Source organism: Megalops cyprinoides, chromosome 21, assembly GCF_013368585.1.
Source record: "Megalops cyprinoides isolate fMegCyp1 chromosome 21, fMegCyp1.pri, whole genome shotgun sequence".
Lineage (NCBI taxonomy): Eukaryota > Metazoa > Chordata > Actinopteri > Elopiformes > Megalopidae > Megalops > Megalops cyprinoides.
Window position 1 is genome coordinate 23,856,814 of NC_050603.1, and position 22,280 is coordinate 23,879,093.

General features: G+C 47.0%; 1 protein-coding gene across 1 annotated transcript in view; it reads left to right on the top strand.

Moving 5' to 3' along the window:
* The window catches only part of bop1 (BOP1 ribosomal biogenesis factor), a 64,004-nt gene extending 42,009 nt beyond the window's left edge, over positions 1 to 21,995 (top strand). Inside the window, exons 4-16 of the mRNA XM_036516294.1 lie at positions 6,360 to 6,514; positions 6,763 to 6,880; positions 7,646 to 7,747; positions 9,405 to 9,617; positions 9,997 to 10,158; positions 10,315 to 10,395; positions 11,004 to 11,073; positions 17,224 to 17,356; positions 17,821 to 18,001; positions 18,992 to 19,280; positions 19,646 to 19,730; positions 19,850 to 19,957; positions 20,979 to 21,995. Of these exons, the coding sequence (XP_036372187.1) occupies positions 6,360 to 6,514; positions 6,763 to 6,880; positions 7,646 to 7,747; positions 9,405 to 9,617; positions 9,997 to 10,158; positions 10,315 to 10,395; positions 11,004 to 11,073; positions 17,224 to 17,356; positions 17,821 to 18,001; positions 18,992 to 19,280; positions 19,646 to 19,730; positions 19,850 to 19,957; positions 20,979 to 21,132 (1,851 nt within the window). The 3' untranslated portion in view covers positions 21,133 to 21,995. The remainder of the gene's footprint in view (positions 1 to 6,359; positions 6,515 to 6,762; positions 6,881 to 7,645; positions 7,748 to 9,404; positions 9,618 to 9,996; positions 10,159 to 10,314; positions 10,396 to 11,003; positions 11,074 to 17,223; positions 17,357 to 17,820; positions 18,002 to 18,991; positions 19,281 to 19,645; positions 19,731 to 19,849; positions 19,958 to 20,978) is intronic.
* Positions 21,996 to 22,280: the final 285 nt, after the last annotated feature.

Sequence of the window (22,280 nt, forward strand, 5' to 3'; positions counted from 1 at the left end):
CCAGAGCCAGAGTCTGCCTGACAGGCCAATATGATGTTGGGGTGTGTTGCTTAAACCTAGAGACTCACTAAATGTAGAGTGTAGCAAGTGTTAACCTAGCAGTCATTCACAGAGTGCCTCAGAGATGTTCAGATGATATCCTTGTCTTACAACATTGTGGTTAATTACCAGTCCTTGTGTCCTCAAAGGACCAGCCATATGGGTGTTGTGACTTTCAGGTTGCTGGAAGTGTGTTGAGTGAAAGCAGACAGTGTGTTCCTGGTTTAGTGGGGACTCTGAGTCACGGGCTGATGTCGAAGCTGAGTCACGGACTGACTGACTCCCACGGGAATGCGAGGGCCTCTCTCCCTGGATCTGTGCTTGCCCAATGGTACACGGAAATATCTCGAGTCAAATTTTTCTAAAAATATACAGAATATTGGATGTCTAAAACCTGCTCCTGACTCCATTGAGCCTCTAGAAAGAATCTGGATATTAATCCTTTTTAATCCATTTTTGACTTCGGTACATATGCATTGTTTTTTTTCCCCCCTGGTATGTCTCCTTGTTTTGATTGTAACTCTACAGTGGGGCTTGATGGTGACTTAGATTCACAGGGTTGAACCCAGGTTCATATTTATAACATATGCTAAATTTGATATATTTATAACCAATGCAGTGGTCTGCTTCCTCCTCCTTTTATCCAGGCTTGGGTTTAAAGCTTATTGGCGTATTTATGGCCTTTATACTGATGTAATTCCTGTCTGACAAACTGAACAGAACTCCCTTGACTCACTCAAAAATTCAGAGTTTATACTTTGAATAGTTTTAAATTAAATTGAACTAGTCATTTAGTATACTCCACTTACCGTAGCGGAGAATAAAGGCTGCTAAGCCAGCAATGAGAGCACATGCCAAGTGTTTGTGGCTTTTCAGTGTTGACACGTGAAAGAATGCGGGACACAGAAGCTGCTCATTGCACGTTTTATTTGTACTTTGCATTGTCACAGCATGGTGTTCTGTTTGTCCCCAATTTAATATTTCTAATTTCCAGTTTATAATAGCCTAGATCAGTAAATGTTTTGTTACAGTGGTGGTATGGGGCATGGGGCTTGTATCACAAAGATTGTCAGTTCAATTCGCAGGTAGAATACTGCTGTTGTAGTGTTGAGCAAGGCACTTAACTCAAATGGCTTCAGTACATATCCAGCTTTATAACTGGATAATACTTAAGCTGTGTCACTCTGCTAAGGACATTAGCTATGGAAATAAATAATGTAATAATTTTATATTGACTGTAATATTATACTGTCGAGCTCCGTTTTGGAGAGCCAGTAGCTATGGTGATGGATTAGCAGATGCACAAGCTTGTGTGGTTGCGTGTTGAGTGAAATGCATGGTGTGCTCTTCTGTCCAGTCATCCTCTATTTCAGGTATTTGGAGTACCTTCTCTGGTCTCGTTTCAGTTGTCAATCACTGAACAGTGAAATCGTCACCAAGCATGGATCATACATCAACACGGCCACGTGACACTCCTACATGACCCCAGTTGTTTGGATAGCCATCCATGGAGCAAGCTAGGCTTGTCATTTCTCTGGTCACAAATGAGTTCCCCTTGAATCATACTGCAAAAATTAGTACCATGATATTGCTTCTGTATAATTTTGATTTGTTTTATTCATGGACATTAAGTCAGCTAAGTTCAGTTTCACCGGCTGGCCTTTCAGGTGAATGGGAGCTCAGCTAAATGCTTCCATGCTTGATTTTTCAGTGTTCTTCTTGATTTACTATTATTCCATTCCATTTGCTCAGCATTTTTCCCCATCTTGCCCTTTTGTCCTGTTGTTACATGCAACAGTGTGGGTGAAGTTTCTCCTCAGGTCTCTCTCAAAGATGCAAACGTCCATCATAAATTCTTGTTTGGCTCGGAGGCAGGCATGTCATATCATACAGTTTCCATCCAATTCTGTCCATATGGTCTGTGTTATTTATCTCTAATCACAGACAGACAGACAGACCGACTGGGACAGTGACTTCATGATTATGTTGCATAATTGTCATTTAGCAGGCGCTCTAATCCAGAGCGGTTTCCATAGGTCGCCATTTTATAGGTTATAATAGATTATAATTTTGGCTAGATGTTTACTGACATAATTGTTGGTTCAGCACCTTGCACAAGGGTACAACAGCTGTGCTCTATGGGGAACTGAACCAGCAACCTTTTTGTTTTGAGCCCTGTTCCTTACCACTGCACCGCACTGCTGCCCATCACGTCCTCCCTGCCTCCTGGTGGTGGAGGTAAAACAGCAGAGCTCCATATTCAGGGTTGCTCCACCTCTCCAGCCCAGTCCATAGTCAGGGGCCTCAGCTGAGAGCTCCATTCATCACTCACTCATCAGCCAGCACGTCTGACAGGAGCATTTTCCTTTAATTCTTGGCTCAATCTCTCCTTTTTTCCCTTCAGCTCAGCTTTTTTTTGTCTGCAGTTTGTCAGTCATGCGCTCCCCGCCGCATTCAAATAAAAAGGGGACACCAAACGGGAATGCGCTGACCGCAATTAAGGGCAATGCCTGCACCCCCCCCAGGACTCACCCTGAGGGCACGGGACGAAGCTGGCCACGGATGACGACGTGGTCTTGATCAAAAATTGCTGGTGGCAAATCTGGTGATCACCACCACGTGCCTAATTTCCTATTTTTTTTAACGTTTTTTTTTCTTTTCTATTTTCATCATAAAAGATGAAGTCACACTCTTCTTAAATTCCATGCTGCAATCCTCCTGTTATCCAGCAGCCAAGGAATTCAGCCGGCGGAGAGGTCAGCGGTGGAGGAGCGGAAAAAGTGATCCGTGCGGCGTGCTGAGGAGAGAGAGAGAAAGAGAGGGAGAGGGAGGCGCTCCAGGGCTCCGCTCGCCAACCGCAGCCAGTCCGCCTGCGCCCCCGCTCCTCTCTGCCTCTCCCCCGCAGTGGCGGCCGAGCGGAACCCATTAACGCCCGGGTGCTCGACACCAGCCCCAATTGAAGTTTTCCCTTCTCACGGGGGTTTTGGAAGGGGGGGGGGACGTCTGCCCCCTCCCAATCACGGCGTGCCCCTTCTCCCAGCCTGGGGGCCTTGCCAGCCCCAGCTCCAGCACCAGCTCCAGCCCTTGGCTAATTGAGCCACTGCCTGGAGCCTGCATTCACAAAACTGCCTGTGCCACACTCAAAAGTTTTAGTCTGCGTGTCGGTTTGCTAAAGCAGCAGGTTCAAATTTTTAATCTACGGTGTGTACAAAGGCACCAGGAGGACATGGCTAAAAGGCTGTCTCTAAAATCAAATACAGGGAGCATGGGTTCATAACCCTCCCCGCTCTGAGCGTCTCAGAGGGAGCACGGTCGGGCTGGAACGGAAGGCTGTATTCAGTAAGGAAATGGAACACGGCCTCCCAAACCCTGTGAAGTGGCTTTCTGGTCTGCGCTATACAAGCTCTCGGAAAGGAAACGACCAGTGCCCACTGCAGCGTCACGTCTCGGAGGCCCTGGCGATGACACCGAGGAGGAGGCGTTTTGAAAGAGCCTGACATTTGTCACCTCTTTAACTGCAGCTGGGGCGTGAAAGCTGTACGGTTGAGTTACGCCTCACTCCAACCCAGCGGCTTATGCCCCTAGACCGTTCCGAGATGTCCCGACAGTTTAAAGCAGGCGTTCACGACTTGCAGGCTCAAGGTTTTTGAAGTCAGACCCGTTAGTGTTGTTGCCCAGAAGTAACAGCATTTGAACTTTGTAGATATTTTTTTCCATGTCTGTGAGGGGAGGCAGAATTATTAAATAATGAGTACCAGCTTACATCACAGTTTCATCACCAGCACTCTTTGCTTTGTCTTCTCAAAAGCTTTTGCAATGACACAGCTCTAGTTATAAAAAGAAAGTGGTGCAGACAATGGGAACCGAGCAACTGTTTTCTGCTGAGTAGCCAGTTTGACCGATGACTGGTCATTTGAGTACTTTAGACATTGAAGCAGGCGGTCTGGATCCCACTGCAGTCGTGATTAAGACAGAGTTGTGAAGTCCCTGGCTCTTCGCACCTGGACCTTCTCCTAGGATTACAGTACCCCAACCCCTCTGAGAGAAATTGGTAGGTCACCGAGCACAAAGCGTCTCGTATGCCCGGTGTCAGAAGCGGGTGAGGTGACCCAAGGACGTGCACCCCCAGGTTAGCTTCAGTCGCAGAATCACTAGGGGTGTTGAGGAGATTACGCCCTTCTCTAAAATAAGGAGGAAATGTATGTATGAGAACAGGCAGAGGGGGCTTTGGTTTCCAGTCAAACTTTTGTCACCTCTCTGCATATTTATTGGAAGTGACGCACTAATACTTTATGAAGCCTTTGTTTTCCTCCAGAACTGAAAGCATATGCTCTCCACATCTTCCCTGCAGATGTAGCCCCGTGTCCCCTCTCCCTGGCAGCAGTTAGAGAGCACAGTTACAGTCTCAGACAGTCTGCTGCTGCCCACCATAGTGTCTGACATACTGTCAGTTATCCTCGCTATCATAATCAGTAATTCCTTTCGGTTTTTTTGGGGTCCCTGTTGCATGGAGGAGTAGCTCACCCCTCCGTCAGCAGGGAAGTCGGTTATCACTTCATCGAGAAGCCTCTGTGGGAGTGCAACCGCTCCCGTTACAGCTCCAGGGGCTATCCTCCGCTGCTTATATAGCAAATGTCACAGGGCGTCCAGCTGTAATCCACTTGACGTCCCCCCTCTGTGTAGTAGAAAAATGGTCCGGGGGTGATAGGTGCGATTATGAGAACAGTCAACATTTGCTTTTCCTCCTACAAGTGCAGGAGCCCTCCAGGCATGAAATCCTATCCACCGTTAGCTGACTCCAGTATAGAATCCTGGGGAAACGAAAGGTTTCTGCTGTTGGCCTGTGTGGGGATTAATGATGTTTCGAGGGGAGGTGTCGCCGCTGCCAGCTGTGGAGACGCACGGTCAGGGAGGTACGTTCTGTGACCTGGGGCAACTCGTACACACCTCCTCGCTGCCACAGTTTGGCCCCAAAGCTACGGGTGGTGCACAGCTTGTGAAAAAGACGCCCCCCTGAGTAAAATTTATGGGGTCAAGCTGAGGAGGTGCACCCATCTATGCTTTTTTTTTTTTTTTTTACCATAAGATTGGGTTTCCAGACAGGAAACGTCAAATTAGCGTTGAAGTGTTCTTCGTTTGCGGGCAGTGATTTAGGCACAGAAAGAGTGGTCACTGGGATGGTGCCCACGGTCTCAGACAAACCGGACTGCACCCTGAAGCAGTGCTCTGTGCCACATCTCCAAACTTGCGTACCGCTACAGTATGTTTGCTAGCCTGATGCCCTTATCCAGAGCCACTTGCATAGTTTACAGTTTTTACATGTCCATTTATACAGCTGAGTGTTTACTGTGGCAATTTGTGTTAAACCCCATGCCCCAGGGTACAATAGCATTGACCCACCTGGGAATTGAGCCAGCAACGTTTCTGTTACGAGCCCCGTTTCTTACCCCTACACCACACTGCATATCATTACCTGTCAGTTAAAAAAAAGCACAGGGTCAGACAGGGAGGTCTCTCGCTCAGCTCACACTGCGCTGTGGGTGTTTCTGCCCTCCAGCACCTGATCCAGAATCAGTTTACCCAGTCTAAATGCTAATCTCAGCCATTACATGAAAATGGAAATCTTAAGCTGATCTGGGGTCAGTGGTCAGGGGAGGGTGGCGGAGTCAGGCCGCAGTCTGGCTGGCATGGTGTGGGAACACAGGGCCACTCAGCCTCCTGCTCCCTAATTGGACGTGGTAGGGGAGGTTTTATTGAAATGGCTCACAGGTGCAGACTGGAGTATGGAGGGCAGGGCTCCGCCTCTGAGCTTTTCAGTTACTCTGTGTGTGCGAGAGTGTGTTTTTTTTCTTTCAAAGACAAAGAAGCCCCTTATTTTGGAAAATATTTTCTGCACCCGTTCAGTCTTGTAACTACTGTGGGTTTTTTTTATAAGCAGCCAGTCGTGTGGAACAGGTGCCTGGAAGGCCTCTGCCGAGTCGTGCTGCCCTGGAATGAGGCGAGATGTTCGCCAGGGCAGCTCGGCCCGGCTGTATTTCTCCTGTCCCGCACCTGAACATCACTGCCTGTCTTAAATCCAGGCACTGAGCTGGAGAGGGGGAGAGGCAGCACGATCAGTGAAATTGAGTTTGCTGCCAAAGCCAGGGCTTAGATGGGAGGACAAAGAAAGCAGAGATGCTCGGAGCTCAGTGCTCGGCGATCCTGAGGTGGGAGGGCGAATGGGGTTTAGTGGCCCTCTCGCCAGCTTACCTTTACTCGAAAATCTTTGCAAGCTGTCAGTCACTCCGCTGCCACACGCCCCTTTATTCTGCTCTCTGCAGGACATCCGTAACACAGTTGGCAACATCCCCATGGAGTGGTACAAGGACTACCCCCACATTGGCTATGACCTAGACGGAAAGAAGATCTTCAAGCCAATCAGAAACAAGGACGAGCTGGACGAGTTTTTGGACAAGATGGAGAACCCTGATTACTGGTGAGATGTTGGTGGCTTGTGCTGCCCGAGGGCATGGCAGTTCAGAGCTACGTTATGGAGGACTTTACCACTGAAAATGCACTGTGGCATGCATCTTACACTCTCCTGCCATCTCTCTGCTCATCTTCCTCTTTATCTCTCTCTGTGTCTCTTTCTCCTGTCCCTGTCTGTCTTCCTCTTTCCCTCTCTTCCTCTCTCTCCATGTCTTTCTCTCTCCCCTTCTCTCTTGCTTTGTCTTTCTTGACCAGGCGCACTGTCCATGACAAGATGACCGGCACCGACATCCGGCTATCCGATGAGCAGGTCGACCTTGTCCACCGCCTACAGAGGGGGCAGTTTGGAGACGTCAACTTCAACGAGTACGAGGTAAAAAAAAAAAAAAAAAAAAGCACCGAATAGCTTGTGTGATGACTTCATCCTCCTGTTTGGAGCAAAAGATGTCCGTCCAGCTTCATGCGTAAAGAGCTGTCAGAATAAGCCTGCAGAGAATGGGCACAGCATGTGTACGCCTAACCTCAGTAAATTGTCCTCTCCACTTAAGTTCCCACAGAACCCAACCCTAGTCTACACTCGCCACATACAAATGGGTTGAAGAGCTCTGACACACTTTTCAGCGAGGAGATGCTTGCTTTTTATTGAAGTTTAATTCCTGTGCAATTAGTTTTGTTTAGGAAAGCCGAAGAGCTGCAGCTGAGCCGTGTTACGATTTGGGTTTACAAGCAAATGCAGTAGCGTCTAGATTGTGTCATACATATCATCGGATTAATAGTGAAGCTTTCATTAACAATAATGCTCATAGTAAAAAGCCCATTTTTACCGACTTAACAGAAGCATGAGTCACGCTTCAGGGGACTGTCACCACTAAGAGCTAAATGGTATACCAGCAGCTTTTCAGTTCATTTGAAACAATTAGAAAAACAGGCTACTACCTTTGAGCCATTAGCTTTCAGAGGAGCTGTTGAGGGAAGTGTTGAGAGTTTTGGCTTTGCCCTGTTGTCTGGAAGGTCTCTGGCAGGCCAGAGGCAGTCGTCTGCCTTGAGACCGGGACTAGCAGATGTGCGGTGGTACCATCGCCTGTTCGTCCCCCTCAGAAAGGTGATTCTGGGTTTGTCCCTCTGTCACCCCCTTCAGCCCTCATTGGACTTCTTCTCTGGGGAGGTCATGATCCACCCCGTGACCAACCGGCCACAGGACAAGCGCAGTTTCATCCCTTCGCTCATTGAGAAGGAGAAGGTGAGCCCCTTGCCCCTCACACACCACACACAGCTCCAAACCTTCCCCGACACATACAGAACAGCCTGCCTGCTCCCTCCATACACGCTGAATACAAACACGGCCTCAATCCTCTCTCCATACACACTGAACACGGCCTGAATTCCCCTCTATACACACTAAACACAGCCTGGATCCTCCCTCCATCCACACTAAACACAGCCTGAAGACATGACACCTTTTCTCAGAAAATTCTTCTACACCAAACCCAGACTCCCTCTGCCCTATCCCAACAGACTGGCCTCACACACAAGCCCAACTTTTGAGTGCTGTAATGAGATTTCATAGACACATCTGTCTTTACTGTCACAAGAGTCACATGGTGTCTATATGTCTGTCATGGATTTGTCTCATAGTCATGACAATTTACCCACCGTGTAAATCACTGATTCTCAATCCTGCTCCTGGGGGCCCCCTGCTCTGCACGTTTTCCATCTTTCCCTGCTCTACCTACCTGACTGAACTCACTCTATGGCACTTTTGATTAGCTGAGCACACCTGATTTAATCAAGAGTATGTTAATCACACTAATGAGGTGTGTTAGAAGGAAGGATAGATAGAAGATATGCAGTGGGCCTCCAGGAGTAGGTTTGAGAAACACTGGTATAAATTGTGCTCAAAAGACCAAGTTGTATGGTGAAGACATGCCAAATTCAATTCGGAGCCGTTTTGTCAGCGAGTCAACATGAGAATTTGACTTTTCAGCAGTCCTTGGATGCACGCACAGCCAAAAATTAAATGAGTTGCATTGCTGTGAAGGTCAGATGCCTCAGCTCTTCAAGAACGACATTCTTTTCAGTAGGAAGTACCTATGGGAAATCAGTGGGAAATACTTATTTTTCTGTGCCATTGAATATGGAATGTGAAATTTAAGTTTCGGAAGCACCTTAGCTAGAGAAGATGGACACCCTTGCTGACTGTTTATGAATTTTGATAATGCTGAAAATGTATATTTATAGAGACTATAAACATAATAGAAAATTTTCATGTTTCATGCAATTTTTCCTGTAACTGCTCCCATATGTGTGGTAATAGATGTAATGATTCCCACATAGTTGTCAAAGTGGAAGCGGAGGTGAAATGCTGTAATAATGGGCCCCTAAAATGGAAAGCTTAAAGAAATTGGACCCCCAATTGAAAATGAAATTGCAGGGTTTCTCAGGCAGTGGCTGAGGAATCGTGTTTTTGGATATCCTGCCAATTTTCTCATTTTACAAACACACACACACACACACAAACATATATGTACGACTGTGTGCATGTGTATGTGTATATGTAAGTACATGTATATGCGTATATATATGTGTCTGTGTCTGTCTGTGTCTGTTTGTGTCTGTGTGTGTGTGTGTGTGTGTGTGTGTGTGTGTATGTATGTGTGTGCGCGTGTGTAAACAAAAAAAAACAGGGATGGTGAGTGAATATCAGTAATTTGTATCTGTCCATTGTATTGTTACCTGAAGTGCAGGTGGTGTACTCTTTATTTCTGAAACCAGAGCTGATCCCTGTGTGCTTGATCTTTCTAGGGTTAGTACAATGCGACCTGCTTGGTTAGTTTTGAAATTTCACCTGCTCCACATCGCCTGGCTCTAACCATGCGGTTGACCTCTGTTACTGACAGGTGTCCAAGCTGGTCCATGCCATAAAGATGGGGTGGATCAAGCCCCGTAAGCCGAAGGACACTGCCCCACAGTACTATGATCTGTGGGCGAAAGAGGACCCCAACGCCATCCTGGGGAGGCACAAAATGCATGTGCCCGCACCCAAGATGAGGCTTCCAGGCCACGAGGAGTCCTACAACCCTCCCCCGGAGTACCTGCCCACCGAGGAGGAGGTAAGAGCACCGCCCTTGTGGATGCTGGTGGGAAGGGTGTCATCAGCATGCGTTCATGTGTGGCTGCTTTAAAGCCATTCAGATTGCATCTATGAGAGAATGAAACCTGGGCTAGGTGGGCTGGACGTTCACCAGGCGCCATGTGTTTGGCCCATTCAGCTAAACCCCTTCTCTTTGTGTCTTTTTCCCTGAAGAAGAAATCAGTTTCCAGCTCCAGTGAGATATAAATGTGAAATGATCGCTGTAAGGTCGACCGCCGATAGTTTGTCAAATGGCGGCCTGAGATGCCTTTTGAATTCCAGGCGAAATCTGAGAGGAGCCTTTGGTGTTGTGGGATTGCCAGAGCCGTTTGTTAAACTCCAGCCCCCCCTCTCTTTAGAAACTGGCTTGGGAACAGCAGGACCCTGAGGATAGAAAGCTGAATTTCCTCCCGCAGAAGTACCCCTGCCTCCGCGCCGTGCCCGCCTTCTCCCGCTTCATTCACGACAGGTTCGAGCGCTGCCTGGACCTCTACCTCTGCCCTCGGCAGCGCAAGATGAGAGTGAGTAGCCACTACCACCCCCCCCTTGACCATCCGCACCCTCCCTCCACACATTCATGGGAACGATCCAGAAACCAGATCTTTCTGGATCCTTCCATGGCATTCTGTAAAACCCTCGGGGCTCGGATCGTGTTCTAACTTCTCACTCCATTACAGGTGAACGTGGACCCAGAGGATCTGATCCCAAAGTTGCCCAAGCCGAAAGACCTGCAGCCGTTCCCCACCACGCAGGCCTTGGTAGGGGTTACCGCGACGCCGCCACGCCACTGCACCTCCACGCCAGCGTCTCAGCACGGGCTGCTATAGCTCAGCGTTAATTCCGGCCTGAAAAACCAGTAAAATCACTGTGCATGGGTGGCAAGCCATTACATCAAAACAGTCATCTTTTTTTTAAAAATATGCATAAAATCGAAGGTTTTATTTGAAAAGACAGAAATAAAATTTGATGTCACAGTGAGGCTCAGATTCAGGGTAGGACTGTCTGAAAACACTAAAGGAATGAGGGCTGTGTGATTTTGAGTGGGGTGCATAAGCAGCTATAAGCCCTGGAACAGAGCAATAGTTTCCATGTGCTGGTGCTGAAAGCCTTTAATTAGAACTGTCAGGGCCTCCTGAGGATGCTCTTAAACGCTCTCTGTGTCTGGACACCTGGGAGAGAGTGTGCATGTCTGTGTGTCTGTGTGTGTATGAGTGAGTGGGTGGGAGTGTGTGTGAGTGTGACTGTATATGTGTGTCTGTGGGACTATTATGTTGAAAATTGAATCAGTTTCCTGATGCGCACACACACACACTTCCTCTTGTGTCCCATTGTGCGTGTTCTGACCATGCTGTCCCCTGTCCTGCAGGTGTACCGTGGCCACTCCAGCCTGGTACGTTGCATCAGCGTGTCCCCCAGTGGCCAGTGGTTGGCCTCGGGTGAGTACCCAGCATTCCCCCCTTGCATGCGACCAGGCTGCGCTGGCACTCTCTCTTTAAAAGCCCAGAGATCATTTCTTGTGGTTGCTTGTAATATAAGCAGTAGCTAACAGCCTGCTTATATCATCCCCATAGCTCGAGCTATGATGTCATGGCTTTGGCTTTGAGACTCGATCAGCACCAAAAAACAAGTGGTCCATTTTAGGGGGGAGGTGTTCAAGCGAGCACAGGCGCATTGTGGGCAAAATCATTCACTAACAAACCTCTGAGAGGATAAATCAATCAAAGATAACTAATGGTCTCTCGTCCCCCTTCTGTCAAATGTGGACTCCACAGCCTTTCTTCCTTTATAGTTCTTGGCAAATTCGCTTCTCCGGGAGCCACATCAGGAAATAATAAGAAAACACTCAATGCAGGTTGTAAAATTTCAAATCTTCTACAAAATCACCCCTGCAAATTTGGCTTGAGTTTTTCCCAATCAGCTGTCAACAAAGGATGTAGTTTATTTGTGCATTCATGCAAGTAGCAGACTACCCCCAGCGGCTATTAACAGAACCTATGGTTCCTTGTAGTCAGTTGAAAGGAGCACATTTGTATTGTTGTATTATGATGTCAGAGAGATATCTTCATAATGAAACTAATCTCCTTTTTTTAAACATGGAGAGCTGCATGCTGGGAAAATGTAGTGTTTCTTTAATGACAGGCTGAGGGGAAGCTGGAGACCAAACCTCACTTTTCTTGCATAGCAGACTTGCAAAGACCTATAAATCTTAGAGGGGGATCAGTATGTTTGCCCTCAGATCTGTGCTCGTGTGTGTGTGTGTGTGTGTGTGTGTGTGAGTAATGGATTCATCATCTTGGGTTTCCATGACAGGTTTCCAGGCGAGAACTACAGCATGCATTGAGATTCCGTGAACAGCACAACATAATGCACATGTGATTGTCATTATTTATGGAAGCAGGGCTTTCATGGGATGGCCATTTGGCCAGACCCGAGCACTTTTGTATCCACGTCTTGATATATATTTTTTACGAGCGGCCAGAAAAACCAAACGATTTTGTTTTTGTTCAGCAGCATCAAGTGCACCGTTCCAAATGGGGGTCCGCTCCCCCCGCCGGCTGTCTGTCAGGACTGGACAGAGTTTTATGCCCTGCGGGGCTGTGTGTGGGGCAGAGAGATGATGTCATGTGATGCTGGAAGGGGGCTGTGGCATCCTGATCTAAACCCAGGGGCGAGCTCAAGAGCAGGAACGCCATGACCCTTTTGCAGAGGTGCTGATGGGAGATAAAGCTCAGGGTTGTCTTAGACGTGTCTCGTGGATCCCCAGGGCCAGAACCCTACCCCCCGACCCCCGCAGGTCTGGCCCCTGCCAGATGGAACTGCTGCTGGCAGAACAACCCACTTTCATTTTCATTTTGAGACTTTCAGTGAAAGTCAAATTGTCCTCTCCCAAAGGATGGGGGCAGCTTCCAGTTTCTGATTCATGGCGTGCTTTCCTTGCCAACTTAATCTGATTGACAGGGAGTCTGGGCCTGACGGTGAGTTTTAAAGTCTTTGGTTTTAGGGGATAAAAAACAGAATTCTCAGTTGCTCAAATGCCTGTAAAGATTAAATACCCATAGGCATAGCATTTGACATTGGCATTGATGAAGTCAAGTCTTCCAGTCTTCAAGACGTAGACTTATCTTCAGTGCTCATCTTTCCAGTGGAACACTGTATTCTGTGTGAGTTGGTTTTGGGATTTTGCATTGTGCAACCCAACCTCACACATTCACGCACATAAACATGCACCCATCTAATACAGTGTTCATTCAAAACATCAATGGTACAATATCACTGAAATGTCACAGTAGTAGTGCAGAGATATTAGGTTCCAGCTGGGCAAGGATCAAGATGGTGGCAATGATGTGAATGCCAGTGTTATCTACAGTGTTGCTTAAATGTAAAGGGAGATCGCCATTTTGCAGTGTTCTCTGGCTGTTAGTTGCAGGTTCATTTCAGTGAGGTTACCAGAGTGCCCTCAATGAAACACAGGCTTGGCTTAGCTCTAGCTAGGGAAATGACCTCAACAAAGCTAGCGATACACACTAATAATCTTACAGCAGTATGGCAATTCTTGTGTGGAGCCTTTGAGTATAGTGGCCGAGGTAACCAGACGCTCCCAGGCCCTAAAAAACTCAAAAGGCAGTGGCTGCCGTCACAGACCAGTGCATCACATGCCAAACACTGAGGAACAAGTGACACTCTTGGAGGCTGGCAGCAATTTAGCTATTTAGTGACAGTATCTGCTAAGTCTTCCATAACAAAGGACTTCGTAAAACTGAGATGCAAAACCACTACAGTCAGAACCCGTCTTTTGTCTTGCTGTAAAATATATTAAAGCAGTAATAAAGCACTCTTTCCCATAGTAAAAATGGAAGTTGACAACCTCCCAGGAATTTTTATTTGAAATAATGAATTTACACCCCCCCTCCATTTGTTTTCCTATTGTATGAAGTTTTAAAATAATTAATTCCATGTCTGTTAGACGCTGTTCTCACCAAAGTCTTAGTGTTTAATAAAACTGCTGTATGACCCCCACTTTTAAAGGCGCTCCAGACTTGTTCTGAATTAGTTTGTATTATTGCTGCTGTTTGTTCCAGGGGAGGAGACGGCCAATGCCAGACTCCTATTTGCTGTAATGTTGCTCGAACCGGTTTGGAAAATATTATTGTGACGACGCAAGGCCAATGGCAGTAATAAAATGACACAGTTTCATTTTAAAGCACGTGTAACAGGAAGCTTCAGCAATGCTAGTCAGTGATTTGTCAGTTGTCACATGGTAGGTATTCAACCTGTAAACACGAGGATGGACTAGTCATCGTGCGTGTACTCAGTATGGGCTGCTGACACATCACATAGCTTCTAATGGTAAAAAGAATAAGAAATGCATTTTGCTTTAAGGCAGTCTGTGTTTGACATGTTCACAAAAGGCCTCAAGACATGGCAGTATGAAGACATTGTATGCGCAGAATGCTCACACACACACACATACACACACGCATGCACACGCACTCATACTCACACAGGCAGGAATAAACAAAGTCACAGTTGAGCACAGACTTGCATTCCTGACTAATTATGTGGATAAACTGGGATTTGCCGCGGCGATTCATCCCCTCGGCGCTCGTCTGAACCCGAGCCACAGAGGGCAGTGACTGAGCTGCGGCGCAGCCATGCGATTCCTCGACAGCGATCTCAGAGCGGCCTCCGCGTGACAGCTCAAAACAGATCTTTCTCAGTAGCCTTTCATTCTTTTTCCCCCTCATTGGAGTTTTAACCCTTATCTGTTTTATATTCTCTTTTTAAGGGAGGCTGTCTTGCCAGTGCAGAAACGCTATCCTTGCAATATTTCCATTTTCTCAAATGCAAGGACAAGGGTTCAATTGTGTCGGCTCAGGTGACCCATTAATTCACAGCAGAAACCGATAGGCCGCGTGAAATGAAAAACCTGCCCCCTTCAGGCCCCAGCCCTGCGCTCCCAGAGAGTCCCCAGTCGGTCTTGCTCTCGGCCTGGGCTGAATTTAGAAACGTCCGAAAACATAAGTGTTGCTTAGGAACACAACTGCAAATTAACCAGGCAGAGAAACGGAGATGGGAGGGGTCACCAGCAAGTGGCTTTGGGGACACAGTGTTCTCCACGGCCATAGCTGGAAAAGAAGAGGCCCCAAAACTCTGCTGTCTCTTATGCATGATAATTATGTAAAGCTGAGATGCAATTGGCATCCATAACATTGGGAGTGTTTTATTGGAAATCAGGTTAGTCCTTTGTATCTGTTCAGTGTCCAGTTTCCTGTGGTTCTTTGCATTTCGCTGTTTTTATCTCTGCCAGAACTCATGTTGGTTGTCACCATGTAACATCTTGTTTAATTCCTGTGAAAAGAGGCCAGCGTAGCTTACGGCAGTAGAAGAATCCAACTGTGTTCCTGATAGGCTATAAAACCATGAACTAGAAAATAAACAGCAGAAAAAAATAAATTCTCTACAGCTTGAAACCACTGTGTGCTTGATGAAAGATCATAAATTCAGATTTTTTTTTTTTTTGCAAAAAAAAAAAAAAAAAACCTGTTTTCATAGTTTCCAGAGGCCGTGCCTTGAATTTATGTCCAAGGGCGGTGGAGCCGACAGTTTTTTAGGGGGGAAAGGAGATGCTTTGAGCCGCGACCTCCCCAGACACGCATCGAATGCGGGGCGACCTCCTCTCCACTTGAGGGGCCCGCCTTCTCTCCTCAAGCCACCGAGGTCCCTTCGACCCGTCGCGCTGGCCGGGGCCCTCGTGTTTCCACAGGCGACCACAGCTATGCCTGCCAGACGGGGCTCTCAAACCGCCAACAGGACACAACCTTAGGAGCCATTCCCCTTTCTATATCTGTCCCCAAAGCGCTTAATACTTAAAAAGTGATTATGGTTTTGGAGCTGCTATGCTCCACCCTCCGGTGGCGCTGGTACCAGGACGCCAACAGCTCCATGTTGTTTCTCTTTCTTTTATGGAGCGTGCAGGTACAGGGGGGAAAAAAATCCTTTTACGAGAGTTTTCTGCGCTTCCGTGAAGTAGCCGCGAGTGATGTCAGAAGTGGTTTTTCTACCGCAGTTTATGGTCCTTCTCCTCATTAGCCAACAGAAACAGAGCCCGGGTTTTGACACTTTATAACAAAGAACGGCGCTACACATAAAGGGAATTTGACTGTGAAGGGAGTCAAGAATTGACATGATGGTGTACTAATCATTTTCGTTGAGGTTGAGGGGGTTCGCGTTCTGTCTCCTTCCTGTGGAGGTTAGGACGTTAAGCAGGTTGTGACATTCACCAGGCCGCGTAAACACAGGAACGTTTATCAGGAGGCTCTAAAAGGTGCCAAGGGTAATATTATGATAAACTAAAACTCCAAAAAGTGTTTGGCTGGATGTGCTAAGCATGTATAAATCGTGCTCGTGAAGGCCCATTTACTTTATGTGTGCTTGGTATTTCCAGCGTGCGTTTCACCTGGGTTCTATTTTCAAGCACTTCATGACTTTCTTCAGGAATGTGCAATATTCATTGCCCAGTCCAATTAGATTTGTATGCCAAATGACACTTAAAAAGTAAACTCTTGGTGGTTGAATGAGATATTAAGCTAGAGGATACTGACAGGGTACATCTCTATGCTTTTTGTTTCCTCAGTGTTTTGGTCGCATTTATACACATACTCTAACGTATACTATAACGTACAAAAGCATACAATATTATGGGTTTTGCAAGGTATCTTTGGTAACTGGAAAGGGTGAACTTGCCCCTTAGGGGTGTCTGTTTAAGCTCAGCTGATTCATTTTGGTCTCTCCAAGAACACAGACTAGCTTGAAACGAGCCCTTCCGGTCCCCATGTCTCTGGTCAACGACCACACGTTCACATTCCCAAATGTCGTCTTTGGTAAAAAATTATATCCTGCCCCCCGTTTGCCAAATGCAGTGATGAGGTGTACGTTATAAACACAATATTAAGAAATTATACGCTGCGCGCCCATACTTGGCGAAGCTGTGGCAGTCTTGCGGGCCGTCGCTGAGGCCTGTTATATTACTCTCAGCTGCCTTTAGAGCCATTTCCTCCTCTCTCCACTCTCCTGCTCCCCCATCAGCCCCTGCTGCAGCGCTAACACAGGTCACATACTGTTCTCACTTCCATCTCCAGGAATACCTGCAGTTTTCTGCTGTAACGCAGCATTTTAAAAAGCGGGTTCCTGAGCAGTTTAGCGTCACTTAAAGGCGTTCGAGGCAAAATGTTGGCGCTGCAAGTGAACGAACTTTGCCTGGTAAAATGTGTCCACAGTGAGGTCCACCTCTGTTCCAGTAGAAACTGTTTTCTCGCTGGAGAGATTTGCTGTCTGGCGTGAGGCTAAATATGGGCTATTTGGTTCTGGTCCTCGAAGGCCGCAGTCTCACCAGGCTTCCAGCCTGCCTGGCAGCAAACCAGCTGATTCGACAAGTCCTTCCTACAAATAATGTAGCTTCCCCTCCCAGGTTTTGAGAGTGGTAGTGATTTTAATGGGAGCCGAGTTGCTCCCACTGACTGAAATTATGACTCATTTCCCATGCGGGTGTCTTCCTGTTGTTGACCCTGTTGACCTTTGACCCCCAGGCTCGGACGACTGCACCGTGCGCTTCTGGGAGGTCAGCACGGCCCGCTGCATGAAGACTGTGGAGGTGGGCGGAGCCGTGAAGAGCATCGCGTGGAACCCAAATCCAGCCATCTCCCTCGTGGCAGTTTGCTTGTAAGCACCCCCAATTGCAGTGTAATCCTCGTTTGTTGCGTGCCTTTATCCGAGTCTGCACAAAACCGCGTAAAACAGAGAGGTGATGACACCTCAAAGTACAATTACGCCCCAATTGCAGAGGCTAGCCACAGTTTTTTAAATGCGCTAAATGTTATGTTTGGAACCATTACTGTGTGGTATTGACATGGAAAGTGTCTAAGGACACCTACTCTAATATCTAATAACTGCAAACTTGTGTAGAACTTGTGACTGTTGTTTTAGCATATATCTGTTAATATATGCTAAAATGTCAGTCAGTATTTGAGAACATCAGTGAAAGTGTTTAGTTGGACAACAGAGTCAATGCCTATTAAAAGGCTGATTTAGAAAGGGTTGTTCATCCAGCCAAAGCTCTGTCCCTAGCTTTTGACAGAAACCATCACAGGGGAGTTCCTAAGAGTGTGTGTCTTTGTGTCATGCAGCGATCAGAGCATGCTGGTGTTGAACCCAGGCCTTGGGGACAAGCTTGTCTGCAGTACCACCGATCAGCTGATCTCCTCCTACGTGGAGCCTGAGGAGGAGAGGCCACAGCCGGTGCAGTGGGTCACCCCCGAGGGCAAGGACCATGAGAAGGGGATCCGCCTTATCATCAACCATCCTAAGGTACTGTTGCTATTTTCATTGCACATAATGCACTCTCTCCTCCGATTGGTCCAGACACCACATGACCAGTCAGGGTAGATTATAGAGGAGTCCGTGCGGAGTTTGGGGAGTAAAGCAACAAACCCTCTTCTTGACTAGTCACTCTGCCCTCTACTGCAGGTTTTAATGGCTTATAGTGTTTCATAATGGCTCATAATGTTCAAGACTCCAGGTTCAACCCTGGGTCTTTTGATGCTCCCACTCCTCAACAGCAAGATTTGCATGCTGAATGTTTCAGTGTACAAACCATGTCACGCTGGAGGGGTGACACATCCTTTGTCCCATCCTGGGAGATTTAGTACCGATTTTCCCCAACAGCTCAATTTTCCTTGTCTTAGTCAGCAGGTTTTCCCCATATTCTGACTGTGAGCTTCTCACATGAGTAGCAATTTGGCTGTTATATATTTGGCCAAGCTGGACAACTCTGGCTGTCTTTCTGTCATCTGGAAAGAAATTTGAGACGTTTTAGCACTCCAATTAAAACCCAGGGAAAATTTTAGATTTAACACAATGCATGATTCAAATCTGCAACCTGGAAGTAATCATAATAATAGCGGCCATCGTGATATATTTCTTCTGCCCTCGGATGCACTGGAGCCATTGTCCTTCAGTAAGATGAATAAATAATGAATTACAGTACGTTATATTTTTGTCATTTAAGAGACAATTTAATCCAGAGCAACTTGCATAGATTTCAAATTTTATGTGTTATCAATTTATCTTATTGATAACACATAAAATCTTATCTTATCAACTGGATATTTACTGAGGCAATTGTGGATTAGGTACCTAGCCAAAGGGCACAGCAGCAGTGTACCCGTGTGGAATTGAACCAGCAACCTTGTGGTTACAAGCCCCGCTCCTTACCACTATACTACACTGCTGTCCTGAAGTGAAAATAAAATTAAATATTTGTCCAGAATTTAGATATGTATAAATTATCCCCCCCAGGCTGTCAGGCAGGTGACCTGGCACGGAAAAGGTGACTACCTGGCCAGTGTCATGCCGGACAACAGCAACACGCAGGTGCTGATCCACCAAGTGAGCAAGCGGCGCACGCAGAACCCCTTCCGCAAGAACAAAGGCCTGGTGCAGTGCGTATCCTTCCACCCTATCCGGCCCTATTTCTTCGTGGCCACGCAGCGCTACGTCCGTGTCTACAACCTCATCAAGCAGGAGCTCACCAAGAAGCTCATGGCCAACTGCAAGTGGATCTCCAGCATGGCCATCCACCCAGCAGGTCGGTGACATAGTTAAATCATTGCCTTGAGGGGAGATCGAACCTCTGAGCACTGGTCCAGGATCAGTTGATCTCATCCAACCCCAGCCATACTGGGTAGAAAAAAACTGGTATTATTAGAAGGTGTGCCCAAGCACTGAATCTGGATCAGTTTTTTTTTTTTTTATGTCAACATAGTGGCTGACTCAGCTAAAAGGCCTCAGTGGTATATGAGTACATATATATTATTAGTTAGATACCTTATGGTATCGTCAGAGGAGACAGTGATTCTGCAGGCATTAGCTGCAGTGTAGATAGATTACCTCTGACACACACTTGCATGCCTGAGGTGCACTCCAGCCAGCCTGACCTGGCAATTTCCACAGGCGACAACGTGATCTGCGGCAGCTACGACAGCCGGCTGGCCTGGTTCGATCTGGACCTCTCCACGAAGCCATACAAAGTTCTCCGGTGAGTAAGCAGTCTAAATTTGAGGCGGGCTTTAATTGCGTGGCCGAGGGAAAAGAAGGGGTAATGGGAGGCCTGCGTTTCGTTCGCCCTGACTCATTTTGTCGTCCGTCTGGCTCCAGGCACCACAAGAAGGCCCTGAGAGGGGTGGCGTTCCACCGGCACTACCCGCTCTTCGCCTCTGCGTCCGACGATGGCAGCGTGATCGTCTGCCATGGCATGGTCTACAAGTGAGCCGTCGTTCCCCCCACCCCCTCCCACATTCACTCTGTCTCGTACACTCCCTCCCTCACTCTCTCTGTCTTTCTGTCCTTTACGTTTCGTTTGCTTTATCATATAACAAAAACAATATTTCTATTGTCAAAGCGGTGTACTTAAATGTAGAAAGTAATAAATAATGAACCATAATGAAGAGCAACAGGCTTACTCAGCTAAGTCTAATTTCAGTTGTAAATAAAATGGAAAAACAAATAGTTAGACATGGCTATTCTAGGTACATGTGCTAGCAAACATATAATTATAAGGATAACTAGAAGAAGAAGAGTATTACATGTTGGTTCACCTGCTGTTTCTCAGACAGCGGCAGACAGCATGCTGTGCTGCTAGTATGTAATATTCCCTCTCCTCTCCTAAGAGGGAAGGTTTTTGATTGTCAGATAGAGTGTTGAAAGTGGGGCATATTTTGATTATTTTAGGGAAATAATACTGTTGGATTTTGGTATATTTTTCACATTTCAAATTGAAATAGAGCATTTTCTCTGAACCTCAGGGATTTGCTGTTGCATCCAAAAAATGAGGAATTAATGCCTCAGATGTTCTGCATTGCAATGGTTAGGGGATCTGTCTTTGTCTCCCCCTCTCCCTCCCTCTCTCTCAATCTCTCTCTCTCTCTCTCTGTCTGTCTCTTGCTGTGCGTCGGTGATTGTTCGGCTCATGTGGCCAGATATTCTCTTTGAGTGCTGGTAATGAAGCGTAAATACTGGAAGGCAACGCACACACATGAACCGAAACCCTGCTTCAGCTAACCTTAATAGATCTCTCTGTACTCGACCCAAAGCAGTAATGTTATTTTTCCAGCCCGTTGATGCGTATACTGCAAACCGTATTTCCACTATTGTGCTTTTTATTAGAGGTATAACCATCTATCTACCAGATCTGTTAAAGTGGCATAAAAACTATGTTACTTGCCAAACTGTAAGGAGAAATATAGTAACACTTCTGTCAGTGATTAATCTCTGTCTGGCTCTGTAGTGACCTGCTTCAGAACCCCCTCATCGTCCCTGTGAAAGTACTGAAGGGCCACGCGATCACCCACGACCTGGGCGTCCTGGATGTGGCCTTCCACCCAACCCAGCCCTGGGTCTTCTCCTCCGGCGCCGACGGGACTGTTCGCCTCTTCTCCTAGGCCTCACCTAGGTGGTCTGGCACTAGGTGGTGCCACACGCACCAGTTCTGACTTCACCTCTCCACGCCCCGGAGTGGTACTCTGGAAGTCTGACTTCAGTTCTGCCACAAGGCTGGACACGCACCCAAAACTGTGACCAATTCCATTTGAGAAGGGGCAGGAGAATATCTGAGTGGTGTCCCTCAACACTGAAAAAAATATGAAAAGCATGATAGATTAGTCAGTTTTGTATCCATAGATGCTCAAAAAGGTTTTATTCACATGTCCCAAGTTATGTGTCTCATGTGATGGTAGAATAGAGGTGGGAAAAATTAAGTGCCTTGTGTATCTCATCTAGTCGCCATTTTAAAAGCGCAGAACCAAGTGTTTTCTGAGTGGAGAGAGAGCCACAGCCCAACTATGACATTTCTGCGGAAAAAAAGATGTTTGGTTCCATTCACCAACCCAAATCTGGACAAGACCTAGCCTGTTCCAATTTTCTGAAATATACAGCTGCCATTGCTGAGCACATAGCACATAAAGTCTAACCACAAATGCATGGACTTCTAGTCTCCTTATGAAAAGTAAGATGTACATAGAGAGGCGAGCCAATGGAAACAACTGTAGAGACCAAAGCTGTTGTGGGCCTGGATGACTGCAGCCCAACAAATAAATGTGCAAGTTCTCCCCTTTAATTTGAAAAAAGGAAAAGACATATCAATTTGAAGCTGAGCAGGGCCTGTGTCAGGGATATTACGGAGTCAGAGTCAAAGCTAGTCATATAATGGAGTTGGTGATAGGTTGTTTTTACTAGTGGAGTACATGAGAGCTTTCCCTTTTCTTTGAAAAACACGCAGAGAATTATGCTTTTTAATTAAACATGGCGTTCCCAGAAGCGTCCGAGGTCTTTCCTTTCTCTGTGTTTGTGTGTCACGGGGGGTCACTGCGGGCGAATTCAATTGGAGAAATATATGCTGGAGGGGGACGTGGGAATATGGCTTATTTCCTTTTTCTCTCCGGCAGACCCCAGGGGCTGTGAAAACGCACCGTATTGTATGTCACCCTGGGGCACGGCCGCGCACCTGCGGCTCCCTCCCTGCCCTCCACCTCGCTGGCGCTGACGGAGATCACCGGCGCTTCCCATTGGCTGGGGGCGAGCGTGCTCCCTC